The 15,649-nt window shown below is 43.8% G+C and overlaps 1 protein-coding gene across 5 annotated transcripts in view; it reads right to left on the minus strand.

Moving 5' to 3' along the window:
- Positions 1-450: 450 nt before the first annotated feature.
- EVI5 (ecotropic viral integration site 5) overlaps positions 451-15,649 on the minus strand; it is a 158,369-nt gene continuing 143,170 nt past the window's right edge. For all 5 annotated transcript variants that reach the window (XM_044300504.1, XM_044300502.1, XM_044300505.1 and 2 more), the window contains one exon: positions 451-3,224. In XM_044300504.1, the coding sequence (XP_044156439.1) occupies positions 2,919-3,224 (306 nt within the window). In that variant the 3' untranslated portion in view covers positions 451-2,918. The remainder of the gene's footprint in view (positions 3,225-15,649) is intronic.

Here is a 15,649-nt window from a genome sequence, read left to right on the forward strand (position 1 = left end):
AAAAAATAAATAAAAATAATAAAAATTAGAGATAGAGAGATATATATATATATCTATATCTCTCTATCTATATAAAAAAGACATTAATATTGGAGGTCTGATTGGGGCTCTGAGCTGAGGTCTGATTAAGGGCTCATGCATACAATCGCAACCGTTATGTATTTTGCGGTCCGCAAGACATGGATCCTCAAACTGATGACATCCGTGTAAAGTCCGTGTTGCATCCGTTTTTTTGAGGATCCATTGTAACAATGCCTGTCCTTGTCTGCAAAACTAAAGAATATGACGCAAAATGCACTTTTCTGTTTTTTTTCAATGGTTTCGGACCTGTAAAAGATAAAAAAAGTGCGCATGAGCCCTAACATTGGGGGGAGGGGGTCTGATAAACTCCCCCCCCCCCATCTCTAAAACCTAGCATTTACAATATACACAGACCAAACACTGACTTAAATCATGAAAAAATTTATTTTAGTTACATATACATATATTTATATGTTAAAAGATTTCCGTCAATAGTGTTTTATCGAGCATCTGTAAAGTGATGACATTTCTAATGTGAAATGCAATGCATGGTTCTGGACCTATTTCACAAAGATATGATTAGTGTCGTACATCATTCTATTTACAAAGAGAAAAGGCTTTTTTTTTTTACCTCTCTTATGATACAAGAATCTGTTATAATTCAAGATTTACAATCTCAGTAAAAAAAACAATGTGCATTATGCACCTTAGGCATGAAATATGTATATTTATGTACAAAATATCTCACAAGTAACACTAACTGACCTGTTAATAACATCAAAAACAAACACACAACTAAAAAAAAAAAAATAGAAAAAAAAAGGCATAAAATAAAATCACTGACATTTGGTCTCATTTTGCAGCTTTAAGACATTTTTATGCTACTGCACAGTGATCTTCAAATGCATTTCCATAGAGTTCATATTTAAAATCACCTGCAACAGACTGACTGTAGCAGTATAGACTAAAAAAGAAAATCTCTTTGCAGACTCCATGAGAAACACTGGGGGAGATGGGACATGGAATGGTCTGGACATTGGAATGGCAAACTGGAAACGGATATGCTGAATTGAAGATTCGCAATTAAGGTAATCCAGTGTAGTTTCCCCCTGGCGTGGCTGCACTGGATCAAAAAACACTGACTGCAGTATTTTTCAACCCGAATAGTTGAAAGATCCAGCGCCAAGCCCCATTTGAGCCCATAAAGCACTGAAGGGGACGTCAGGTGCAATGCATCCAGCTTCTGGCATCCTGCATTACCGATTGGAGCGGCTCTGGATCACCAAACATTATGTGAAAGCACAATTAGAAAATTCCATCCTATGCTTTGTGGAAGGTCTGGTTTCGAGATAGAAATGGGTCCCCAAGGTGGAACCTGCACGTATTGGACATTTATGACATACTGTGAATATGCCATAAATGGCCCGATGGGATAACCTATTAAAAGGGGTGTGCTGGCTTCACACCATTCATGACCTATCTTCAGGATGGGCCATCAATATGAGATTGTTGGGACCAACTCTCAACATCCCCACCAATCAACCGTCTAAAGGGGCCATGGTGCTAGTGCTCCAGCCTCTTCAAAGTTGACCCGCACATCCCCTACATAGTAGCAGAGGTGCCTGGTAATTACAGCTTTATCCCACTCGAATGAATGGAACAAAGCTATATTAACCCCACACTCCCACTACTAGGTTGACGCATGGAGGTTAATATTGAAAAGGCTGCAGTTTTCTAATGAGCACCACAAGCCCTTCAAACAGCTTATCAGCAGCGTGCTAAGAGTCGGACCTGCACTGATCAGATATGTTTAGCCTATTGATCCATATAATGAACAAGGAATACCCGTTTTTAGAGGGAAGAACATTTTTTTTTTTTTTTTTTTTAACACTTTGGGCTTATTACACAGGGCAACCAAAAAGTTAACAAGACTTTTGAACCAGGCCACCAAAAGCAGAACCTGGGTATTCTGTTAGAGGACAGCTGTGCTTCAAGGGTCCACTTTTTTTCCTTTCCAGAAACAGCGTCCCACTAGTCTGAGCTTTGTCAAGCTCAGTTCCATTCACCTAAATAGGGGGGGGGGGGGGGGGGGTAGCAGACCCAGCTGGCAAATATTTTATGAAGATTTCAGAATGAGCCGCCGAACATTCATCTGTATGTATGCAGCCCATGGGGGAGCTGCACACACAAATGAAGACAGTGTAAAAGCCTGTGCCGAACCAAAGACCCTGAGATCTGCTCTTACCGTACCTCTATTATTTTACTGGAGTGTTGTATGCGTCTCTATCCAAGACTTCATTTAGTGTCCTCTGAACTTTAAAAAAAACCCAAAACTTTAGTACAAATACAAACATCAGATATGATGCCCAAAGCCATGTTTTCTAACTTCAGCCCTAGGGGCTGTAATGCAGCAAGCCATCTTCAGCCTCCATTGCACTGATGAGCTGGTGGGTTTCAGGATTACACCGTGTGATATGTCCAAACCATACATTTGACCACACATTAACAAAAATACATTTTGTTCAACAGGCATCAAATATTGCACAGGTTTCTCAGTTGCACAGGTGAAAGAAAGGATGACCAGACGGGTCAATATCAATGGTCTCCATCTGGTATGTACTAAACTTTCTGAAATAACACCTGCTTTGATCTAAAATAAGAAACATTCAAAAGGAAATGCATTTTTCTGATAATACTGCTATAACAAACATGTCCATTGAACATCTTCGTCTAGTGTATGGCAATGATGAGCATTTGGCAAAAGGCAAGTGAAGGCAAGTAGAAGTTCTGTACATGCTGGGCCAGTCACATCTGCAGATTGTAAGATGGTCCTCGTATTGTAACAATCGTCATGACCGTCTGGTTCCAAAAATAAAATAAAAAAGTCACAGTGATGATCAAACTGTAGTGGAGTAAGACTCTGTTCTTTTTGCCATCGGTTTTGGGACCACGCCATTGGAATCAGTAATGATCGCCAGTTCTTCCGGATCACTGTCGCTGCTCTCCAGATCAGAAGGAACCAAAACCATCTTTCCGTGCTTGTTGGCCAGGCCGTAGTGACCCCCCCGCTGTAGTGAGCTGGTGGCAAAGTCTTCATCGGAGGAATGGAAGGACACGTCATCTCCAATGATGTGATTGACGATATGGATCCCGTCAAAAGCGTGTTGGCCTTGGAGGCCCTTCTGACTTTTTAGATACTGAATCTGTTAATAAAAATGGAAAACTGTAAAAAATGAAATCATCCATATTCATGCCGGTTAATACTGGCTATCATGACCTACTGTACAGCGGCTGTAAGTGATTTATATGAAGAGATTTCACTGTACTGACTGCACAACATAAGACGAGGCCACAACAGAGTGAAGATCTAGTTCACGCGGACTGATCACGTAACATGCACACTAAGCAAACATTAGCAAATTAAAAGTACTCTGGTTTTATCAGCTGAGGTCAAAGACGAACTCCGCTCCATGTTTGCCAAGGCCCCAACATCACACTCCTGACATGCAGATGGACATTTGGTAACATTCCCAGCAATGCTACGGCACACGCCATGGATAGATGCATTTTAGAAAGGCCTGCGTGACACACGAATTGTGTAAAGGGACATGTACAGTACATAATGAGGAATAACTACTCGAGCTATGACTGTAAGAAGCTGGCCGCAGGGGAAGAGCCTACCCCCAACTTGTAGCAGGCTTTGACCTTACCTGGTGCTGACTGTTCCATTGAGTCAGGCATGTGTGGAAATGGGGAGGTAAAAAGAATGCACACATTTTTACAACTAATAGAAGTCAATAGTATACTAGCACAACAACAGGACATGCAAGAAAGCAGAATGATAAGTTCATTGGGTGGGGGGGGGGTCACTTTAACTTTTTTTTTTTTTTATCAACTGCAAGTAGTAAATCATGTGATCCCATCAATTACTTTACCATACGCCAACAAATTACATGTGGGGCAATGCAAAATTAGGATATTATCCAGAAAAACACTTTTAAAATACTCTGAAACTAGTTGTCGAACGCATTAATAAAAATCAAAAACAAAATTAAGACAAAAAATACAAAACAAAAAAGTTCTCTTTAAAGGGCATCTGTCAGCAGTTTTGTAGCTATGAAACTGGCTGACCTGATACGTGTGCATTTGGCAGCTGAAGACATCTGTGTTGGTCCCATGTACATATGTGCCTGCACTGCTGAGAAAAAATGATGTATTAATAAATGCAAATCAGAGTCTGGGAGCAACAGGGGTGTTGCTGTTACACCTAGAGGCTCTGCTCTCTCTGCAACTGCTGCGCCTTCTGCACTGATTGATAGGACCAGGTGTGGATGTTTTCACTGCCTGGCCCTGCCATGAAAGTGCAGAGGGTGGGACATTTGTGGAGAGCAGAGCCTCTAGGTGTAATGGCGACACCCCTGTTGCTCCTAGAGGCTCATTTGCATATAGTAAAACATGTTTCTCAGCAATGCTGCACATATGAACATGAGACGAACACAGATGTCTTCAGCTGCCAAGTGCACATGTAACAGGTCAGCCGGTGTCATAGGGACAAATCTGCTGCCAGGTGCTGTTTAAGCAGAGCCATAACCCACACGTGCCATAGCTAAAATCTAGTCGAATACTACTTCTTGACTTTTTAAAGTACAGTATAAAACTATATTAACCTACAGATAAAAGCACAAAAATACAAGCCGTAAAGAGGACGCAGTCTCATCACTTCACAGACTCCTTTAGCTCACCACAACCACTGACGGCAGGGCCAGACATGAACAGAAAGAGGCAGAATGGACTTTTCATTTCAATAATCTGATTATTTTAAGATAGAAGACTGTTACATTGTGCTATTGCTGATACCATGGCCCATATTTACTAAGGTGTCTGCGCATAGAACCTAACAAAGGAGCGCAAATTGGCTCAAGTAGAGTATTTAGCAAATTCCTGCAACTTGCTTAGCGGGAGGGGTGTAACCTACAAGGAGATGTTTACTGACAAAATTGCTCCACAATTCTGGCGTAAATTTTTGTAAGTGTCTATCCATGCACCAGATTTACCATCCAGCCTGAGCCCCTGTGGTAAATCTGGTGCAGGTCTAGACGGCCGGTCTAAGCTTACACCATCTCCAGGATTCTAATGTTAATTTTGAAATATGAAGCAGAAAACAGAAAAAAAAAAAAATTGTGAAGACTCAACTGGCTAAGAAATTACAATGTGACCCGGGTGATGAGCAGAGCAGCCCAATGGCCGTCACTTCCCCAACATTATCGGGAGCTATCACACAATCCTGGTCTTGAAGAATTGACTTTTCTCAAGGACTAGATTATCCATTACAAATCACATTTCTCCAGCCATCTTAAAAAAGCCTGCAGTCATTATCATTTGTGAACCAGAGTTCGGCCCAAGACGATACTCACAGGACAGATTGTATCTTGTGATTAGTGAAAAATCTTCACCATTATTTCTGAGAACTCCTCAGCTCAGCGAGCTGTGAAAAACGAAGAACCCCGGCTCTATTTTTGTCCGCATGTTTGCTGTGGAGTAGTGTAGTGCTTTCGTGGGGGTGTCCCACAAAGACCCGTGTCACTTACAAAGGAAGTAAACTTCACAAGTACCCAAGACTGATTCTAAAACTATTAACCCTTGGGCTAACCTGAATTAACAAATAACTTGTACAATCTATTACTCCTAGGAGAATGGCAGAAATTAGCTGCAAGGACATGTAATTGGACTGGATATTCGTTTGTGGTTGATTTTTTAAATCGATTTAATTTTGTTTTTGTGCGTGTTAGACCACTGGGATCCCACCAAATATGAGAAAGTGGGTCTCTAGTTCCTTAAATAAATGGAATATGCCATCAATTTTAGGGCCCTTTCACACTTGCGTTGTCCGGATCCGGCGTGTACTCCACTTGCCGGAATTACACGCCGGATCCGGAAAAACGCAAGTGTACTGAAAGCATTTGAAGACTGATCCGTCTTCAAAATGCTTTCAGTGTTACTATGGCAGCCAGGACGCTATTAAAGTCCTGGTTGCCATAGTAGGAGCGGGGAGCGGCATACTTACAGTACGTGCGGCTCCCGGGGCGCTCCAGAGTGACGTCAGAGCGCCCCAGGCGCATGGATGACGTGTACATGCGATCACGTCATCCATGCGCCTGGGGCGCCCTGACGTCACTCTGGAGCGCCCCGGGAGCCGCACGGACGGTAAGTATACTGCTCCCCCGCTCCCCACTACACTTTACCATGGCTGCCAGGATTTTAGCGTCCCGGCAGCCATGGTAACCATTGAGAAAAAGCTAAACGTCGTATCCGGCAATGCGCCGAAACGACGTTTAGCTTAAGGCCGGATCCGGATCAATGCCTTTTAATGGGCATTAATTCCGGATCCGGCCTTGCGGCAAGTGTTCAGGATTTTTGGCCGGAGCAAAAAGTACAGCATGCTGCGGTATTTTCTCCGGCCAAAAAACGTTCCGTTTCGGAACGGAAGACATCCTGAACGGATTTCTCTCCATTCAGAATGCATGGGGATAATCCTGATCAGGATTCTTCCGGCATAGAGCCCCGACGACGGAACTCTATGCCGGATCCGGACAACGCAAGTGTGAAAGGGGCCTAAGATGCGGGTCTCAGAGGTGGGCAAGCAGTGCGGCGTGCTCTACTTCACTTCAAGGGCCCTGTTCTAGAGATGGTCCCAGAAGTGGGACCTGCACCTACCTGACACAAATATCATATCCCAGAAATATACCATACGCAGTGCCCTTACCCCTTTAAGGTAGGGTCTAGGGTACGTTTACACAATGTCATTACAAAAAATTTTGCAACAAATGGCAGTCTATGGCAGGCATCCTCAAACTGCGGCCCTCCAGCTGTTGTAAAACTACAACTCCCACAATGCGCTGCTGTAGGCTGTTCGGGCATGCTGGGAGTTGTAGTTTTGCAAAAGCTGGAGGGCCGCAGTTTAAGGATGCCTGGTCTATGGTGTCGCACTGCAACACGAGAGTCACACAAAATCCAACTTTGATGGATCCGTGTGTGACTGTCATGTTGCACTGCGACGCCATAAACAGTCATTATAAAAAAAAATAAAAAAATGTTGCGTGACATTACTGCGACTTATTATTGTCACACAACAAATGTCGTCATGTAGATGTACCATTAGGGTATGTTCAGTGTTGTGACTACATGGATTTTGGTGCAGATTTCAATGAGAAAAATAGCATGGTAGTAATAAATAAAAAATTTTTTTATATATATATATATATATATATATATATATATATATATATATATATATATATATATATATATATATATATATATATATATATATATACACACACACACAAAAAATACTACCATGCTATTTTTCTCATTGAAATCAATGGGAGATGGATTGCATGCATTTTGTGTGCAGATTTTTACTATATATTATGTTCTTCATGCAGTTTCCGCATTAAGTCTACATCCAAAGTATCAAAGTCTGCCTAAAACACACACCGAATTTTGAAACTGATTCCAGTGTTTTTTCAGATGAGAAGCATACCCCGTACTTGTGCTGCTTTTGGTGCAGAGTTTTTAAGGCTCCTTTCACACTAGCGTTCACTGGTCCGCTCGTGAGCTCCGTTTGAAGGGGCTCACGAGCGGACCCGAACGCAGCCGTCCAGCCCTGATGCAGTCTGAATGGAGCGGATCCGCTCAGACTGCATCAGTCTGGCGGCGTTCAGCCTCCGCTCCGCTCGCCTCCGCACGGACAGGCGGACAGCTGAACGCTGCTTGCAGCGTTCGGGTGTCCGCCTGGGCGTGTGGATCCGTCCAGACTTACAATGTAAGTCAATGGGGACGGATCCGTTTGAAGATGCCACAATGTGGCTCAATCTTCAAGCGGATCCGTCCCCCATTGACTTTACATTGAAAGTCTGGACGGATCCGTCCGAGGCTATTTTCACACTTAGCTTTTTTTTGCCATTTTAATGCAGACGGATCCGTTCTGAACGCTAGTGTGAAAGTAGCCTAAGCCGCAGTAAGGTGATGATCCAAAAAGGAAAGAAAAAGGTAAATAGAGATTCTCATGTTTCACCCAGGAGAGAAGTTTTGATAGTTGCTGAAATTCTAGTTTACTAGGGGGTGTAGTCTCTTCCATATTGGCAAATCCTAAGCAATGAGTGCTTGCACCAATACCAGCATGCATAAAGTCACATTTCTGTGGTCTGCAGGATACATATGGGTTGCACGTTTATCTTGTAATCTCTTGAGCCACTCCTGTAATCTAGGTAGAGCAGGCAGATCTTGCAACATCTAACAGGAAGCAGGCAGATGCTAAGCAACCACCGAAAACCATAAAAACAGGACGAAACGAAGGCTGATAAATCATTGGATTTCAATGGTTTAAAGGGTGCAGGAAAAAAAAAGAAAAAAGAAAGGCTAAAGCATGAGATTTATTATGGTGAGAACAAAAACAGACTTATGCAAGTACCAGAAGAGCTTATCCAGTGGGTTCCAACCTGTAGCTATCTGTTGTTGCAAAACTACAACCCTGAGACCCGACACCATCTGGTAGAACCATTGGTTCAAAAGATTATTTTAAAAGGATGTCAACATTTGTGAATCGCCCTACAAAACAGAATCAACCTGAGTAATAGGAAAAGACAGAAATGGGAAAAGTAGAATTCATCATAAGGTACGCTACTAGGGATGAGCAAACGCGCGTTTTCCAAGTTCTAGTTCAGGTTTTATTACAACTCCGTGATGGATTCCGTTACCACGGGCCATAATGGAATTATATGACGGAATACATAACCGAAGACCTTTAAGAGGTATTCCGTTTTGCATTCTGTCATAAGTATATGGGCCGCATAACGGATCCTGCATAACGGAAAGCAGACGGATCCGTTATGCGGCCCATAGACCTATTATGGAATGCCTCTTAAAGGCCTTCCGTTATGTATTCGGTCATAGAATTCCGTTATGGCCTGTGGTAACGGAATCCATCACGGAATTGTAATAAAACCCGAACTTGTAAAACACAAGTTTGCTCATCCCTATACACTACACATGTGGGCCCTCTAGAGCCTGCACATCTACCAAATATGGGGTTCCTGTGGCCCCTGTCCCACCTATGAGCCGGCGTCTGGCTGCCATAAGGCCTCATGAACATTACTATTTGTGGTCAGTGTCCGATCCGCATTTTTTGCGGCTTGGACGCAGACCCATTGATCTCTGTGGGGCCGCAAATGTCATCAGTGTGCTGTCCGCATCCATGTGGCCATTCTGCAAATTATTAAACATTCTTGTCCTATTCCGTTTTGTGGACAAGAATAGGCATTTCTATAAAGGAAAGGGAAAGTAAGGGATGCATAATGCATACGTCCTGTGCATGTGCGACTACCCTCCAAAGCAGGATGGGGTCTCCTGATCTAGAGATATGGAGTACCCCATGTACTTGCCATGCATGACTCAGATACTTCTATAAAGCGCTCTAATGGCATCAAAAGCATTCTGAAACGTTCTGCTTTAGAGGTCCCTAGACCTGATCTATCATACGCACCAAACTGCACTAAATGTAATTTTGCATTACTGCTCTCTGCAATTCTGGGTGTCCCTCCTATTAGAGGGGGATTCCATTTTCAGGTTATATTAGTGTACTGGTTTGCATGTGCTGAGCTTCATGCTTATCACTCATCACGGTCAGTACTTGGTCGCCCTGGATTGGCTGAGCGCTCTGAAGAGGATACAATTGTTTCTAAAGGTATCATTTGCAAATAACATTGTAACAGAAGCAGTCGGCTTAGGGTACTTTCACACTTGCGTTAGAGGATTCCGGCAGGCAGTTCCGTCGCGGGAACTGCCGTATGAAAACGGATAGCATTTGTTTCCGGATATGGATCAGTCTGACAAAGGCATTGAAATACCAGATCAGTCTCTCCGGTGTCCTCCAGAAAAACGGATCCGGTATTTATTTATTTCACAGATTTAAAGGTCTGCGCATGTGCAGACCGCGAAACCGAATCCGGTTTTCTGGAACACTTCGTACCAGATCCGGCATTAATACATTTCAATGGAAATTAATGCCATTTCCAGCACTCTGGCAAGTGTCCCGGAATTTTGGCCGGAGAAAATACTGCAGCACGATGCAGTATTTTCTCCGGCCAAATACCATAAGAGTGACTGAACTGAAGACATCCTGATGCATACTGAACGGATTGCTCTCCATTCAGAATGCATTAGGATAAAACGGAAGCCATCACTATATTCCTTACACCAGCAGAGTGATAAAGGGGCTCGCGTGGTCATACACTTGAGAATAAGCCTGCAGCTACAAAACACACACAAAAAATAAAAATCATAAATCAATGTGTTTAGTAAAGATTGCAGGATACCGCTGACAAACCATCAAACATTATCTGATGCAGCTTTTCCTGTGCAGGCATTTTTAAACTGATGCACCGAAATGATTTGCAAAGCAAGTGGTTACGTCCATGGGAGCTGCAGTTCAGACCTCGGTGCAGGTAACATTGATTGGGGCCGATTGTCCATAAAGGGGAGGAAAAAACAATGTCTTGGTGAAAGGGTATGCTCAATTTAAAACGTATTGCTTGAATATTCTGTAAACTTTGTGCCAGTGAAGATACAACTTTTGGGGCACCCAGAAAGAAGGGGACACAGAGCTTTACTGCTTTCCCCGCTACAGCCCCTCATTGTGCAGGGAATTACAGCTCAGCCGCTGCAGTTTCCTGCGTAGCTGGGTGGCCTGGATAGCTGTAGTGCAGGACAAAGCAGTGCTGCAACCCCTTCATGCTCATATCCGAGCGATATGCTATCAGTTTATAAGATGAGAATGAGAGGAGAGGGGGGAAAGAATCACCATTGCCAAGCAACTGACTGAAGAAGAGTGCCACCTAGTGGATCCCGTAGAAAGAGGAAGGGCAATATCCCTAGGATTGTTGGAAAGGTTCACATTGTACTTCCCAAAAACAGATTTATTTTTTAGAGGGTGAAATGTAATAAAATACAATAAGAAGTGATGGTGCACATGACTATTAGTGACAGGCAGCGTATATGGCTGGACATGGGAAATTCCCTCCCTCATCGCTATTCAGAACACAATTTCCTCAACAGTGGTTACGGCTGAAGTTGTTATTGCTGCAAAAGTCTCAGTTCTGTTTAGACAAGCATTTGCACAAGGCTGCTAGCTGCTGCACCGCTTCTTTAACTGAGTGACTTGCAAGGAAAAACCTAGCTATAATGATGCATTCACTCCATTCTCACCAATCACCGTCATAGCAGTTTAGAAAGTTACACTTTACCCAAGATGAACATGGCCGACGATACGCTAGATTCATTCACCCGATTATTGTCACCTATAAACACACCACTGATCACCCGACAAGAAAACGCCCATTTGTTTTTTATTTTATTTATTTTTTTGAGTGGGTGGGGGTGGGGGGGGGGGGGGGGGGGGGGGTCTGATCTTTTAAAGGGACTCTGTCACCACTTTCTAACCCCCACTTTTAAAACTATAGTTCTGTCCATGGAGCCCCTGTGATTACAATGGTGTTGTTATATGCAAAATCTGCTGGCTCGTTTTGATAAAAAAAACCTTTTATCTAACCTGTCAATCATGAGGATAAGGTGCCCAGGGCGTTTCTCCTGGTCTGAACATGCCGCCCGCCGCCGTTGGTGCCCAGCTCCTCCTCTGCCTTGAATTAGCGCCGCCTGAATGTGAAGAAATACGCCTCCGGCTCTCCCTCAGTCCCCCCTCCTTTTCTGTGCCTGATGCGCCCGTGCGGACTTTTCGATTCAGCCTCATTGAGCGAAGTGCGCATGCGCACTTCGCTCAACCTCCCGATAACGCGAACACTGCCGCACGCGCGGGATCTTAGAAAAGAACGAGGGGGGACTGAGGGAGAGCCGGAGGCGTATTTCTTCACATTCAGGCGGCGCTAATTCAAGGCAGAGGAGGAGCTGGGCACCAACGGCGGCGGGCGGCATGTTCAGACCAGGAGAAACGCCCTGGGCACCTTATCCTCATGATTGACAGGTTAGATAAAAGTTTTTTTTATCAAAACGAGCCAGCAGATTTCGCATATAACAACACCATTGTAATCACAGGGGCTCCATGGACAGAACTATAGTTTTAAAAGTGGGGGTTAGAAAGTGGTGACAGAGTCCCTTTAAGCAGCATTCAAAATGATTGCCAACAAATGAAAACTGTATGGGGAATAAATGATCGTATTAACGATTGTTCGCCTCCATACAAACAATCCATTGCTGCCTAAATAGCACTTAGCGTGCACCAATTAACACTGCATTAACAGGCAGTAAATGGATCGTAAAGGAACCCATAATGTAAATACGGAGAAAGTCACAAATGGCCGTTCAGTTGACATTTCTCTCTGGTCTATAGCAAGCTAAAGGTTTTGTCCCAAACAGACAAAAATGTGGCAGCACATTAGAAATACAATTGAAAGAAATAACAATGGGGGCACACCTGATCTATTAGAAAGAGTGCAGGCCGCGGTATTAATATAAAACAGATAAAGCACAGAAGAACAAGAAACTCCGCCCATGGAAGCCGCACCTCAATAAATTATAAAAAATTTTAAAGGACACGAAGTCAGACATCTAAAATCAATTGTATACAATTAAACCCATGTGACTATAGCTCTGTCCACCACACAAACCTACTACCATCGCAAATAATTCATAGACACGGCCAGAGTAACAATATGCAAATAAGGCAACAAAAAGTACCAATACTCATCTAATATTAGGGCAGGCATGATGTGTAGGTAAGGCAGTATGGCCAGTAAGATCTGGCTTCCTCAGGGGTCCATGTTCATGAACATGGACCCCTGAGGAAGCCAAATCTTACTGGCGATGCGCGTGGGGATATTGCCTTACCTACATATCATGCCTACCTGCCTGCCCTGATATCTGATGAGTATTGGTACTTTTTGTTGCCTTATTTACATAATGTTGTTACTCTGGCAGTTATTTGCGATGGTAGTAGGTTTGTGTGGTGGACAGATCTATAGTCCACACATGGGTCTGTTAATTGTATACAATTGATTTTAGATGTCTATGACTGTGTGTTCTTAATAAATTATACATTTTTTAGAGGTGCGGCTTCCATGTGCAGTGTTTCTGGTTCTTCTGTGCTTTAGCACATTAGAAATAGTAACCACAGCACATGAGCATGGCCCATGTAGCACGGCTGGATCTATGCATGCTATATTCCTTCACAGGTCAGGGAAGGACCTAACACAGACCACTAATCTCCCTGTACCAGTGTGCCAGACTGTACAAGTATCAGTAGTAAATGTCAAAATAATAAACATTACTCACCTGTTAAATCCCCTGCCTTTACAGTGGGGCCCCCCTGTCTTTAAAGGGGAATTCCAGTTGTTTAACATTATACTCTATGCACAGGATAGCTATAACAAAGGATAAACTATTAGATCGGTGGGGGTTCTACCGCTGGAACCCCCAACAATCAAAAGATGTATGTATTTTACTGGTGGGCCCTAGTCAGACACTGAAAGTGAATGACTTGAAGCAGAGTTCAATGTCTCCCAGGGCACAGATGTGCGAGGATCCATTGCAAGCCGCTGTATAATTCATGGCGTAAAGCTTATATTGCTGGGTTTGGCATGGAGAACGAGATCTTCTTACCACCCGCGTGAGCTTCTATCAAGCCTGTCTATTTTAAAATAACTCACCAATGGATAAATGTCCAAAAAACCTGATCGAGTCGTACAGTGCAGCTCTTTACCATATCCAATTACTTTTGGAACTGAACTGTCAGAAAGCCAGCAGGAGAAATAGTTACTGAGCCCCAAAAAATTCTGTCTAGATCTTCAACAAGTACATCAGCTCTGGAGGTTCAAGGGTCTAGTCGACTATTTACAGTAGCAAGAAAAAGTATGTGAACCCTTTGGAATGATATGGATTTCTGCACAAATTGGTCATAAAAATGTGATCTGATCTTCATCAAAGTCACAACAATAGACAATCACAGTCTGCTTAAAGAGCCTTTCACCGAATATGACCATTACAGACCACTCAGATCAGGTTCTCCATTACTTTCCCCAGATTACTATGGTACCTTTCATATTGGAGTCCATCGCCGATTTGCTCCAAAAAACACTTTTATACCATATGGTAATTAGGTTCTGAAGGTGCCCAGGGGCGGCGTTCATGTGGCTGGTGCCCAGGCCCATCAGCGCTTTGCTTACCAAACCCCTCCTCTTTCACCCCTCAGGCCCGCCCCTTGTTTAATCTGATTACCTCCCCCTCTGTCCGAAATCCCGCGTCCTTGCCGCTCCACACATTCCTGGCGCGTGCGCATTGCATTGCCCATTATGGGCAGAGGAACAGGGACTTTGAATGCGCATGCACCAGCCTGCGCAACCCGATCCGGCTGGCGGAGGCACGGGATTTCAGACGGAGAGGAGGAGGTAATCAGATTAAACAAGGGCGGGCCAGAGGGGTGAAAGAGGAGGGGTTTGGTAAGCAAAGCGCAGAGGGGCCTGGGCACCGGCCGCATAAACGCTGTCCCTGGGCACCTTCAGAACCTAATTGCCGGTCAGGAGTAATTATTGACCATTCCTCTTTACAGAACTGTTTCAGTTCAGCAATATTCTTGGGATGTCTGGTGTGAATCGCTTTCTTGAGGTCATGCCACAGCATCTCAATCTGGTTGAGGTCAGGACTCTGACTGGGCCACTCCAGAAGGCGTATTTTCTTCGTTTAAGCCAGTCTGTTGATTTACTTCTATACTTTGGGTCGTTGTCCTGTTGCAACGCCCATCTTCTGTTGAGCTTCAGCTGTTGGACAGATGGCCTTAAGTTCTCCTGCAAAATGTCTTGATAAAACTTGGGAATTCATTTTCCCTTCGATGATCGCAATTCGTCCAGGCCCTGACACAGCAAAGCAGCCCCAAACCATGATGCCCCATCACCATTCTCACAGTTGGGATGAGGTTTTGATGTTGGTGCGCTGTGCCTCTTTTACTCCACACAGTGTTGCGTGTTTCTTCCAAACAACTCAACTGTGGTTTCATCTGTCCACAGAATATTTTGCCAGTACTGCTGTGGAACATCCAGGTGCTCCTGTGCAAACTGTAAACGTGCTGCAATGTATTTTATGGACAGCAGTGGCTTCCTCTGTGGTATCCTCCCATGAAATCCATTCTTGTTTAGTGTTTTACGTATCGTAGATTAGCTAACAGGGATATTAGCATATGCCAGAGACTTTTGTAAGTCTTTAGCTGACACTCTAGGATTCTTCTTCACCTCATTGAGCAGTCTGCGCTGTGCTCTTAGTCATCTTTACAGGACAGCCACTCCTAGGGAGAGTAGCAGCAGTGCTGAACTTTCTCCATTTATAGACAATTTGTCTTACCGTGGACCGATGAACAGCAATGCTTTTGGAGATACTTTTATAACCCTTTCCAGCTTTATGCAAGTCAACAATTCTTTATCGTAGGTCTTCTGAGAGCTCTTTTGTGCGAGGCATCATTCACATCAGGCAATGCTTCTTGTGAAAAGCAAACCTAGAACTGGTGTGTGTTTTCTATAGGGCAGCTGTAACCAACACCTCCAATCTCATCTCATTGATTGGACTCCAG

This window comes from Bufo gargarizans, chromosome 7 (genome assembly GCF_014858855.1).
Source record: "Bufo gargarizans isolate SCDJY-AF-19 chromosome 7, ASM1485885v1, whole genome shotgun sequence".
Lineage (NCBI taxonomy): Eukaryota > Metazoa > Chordata > Amphibia > Anura > Bufonidae > Bufo > Bufo gargarizans.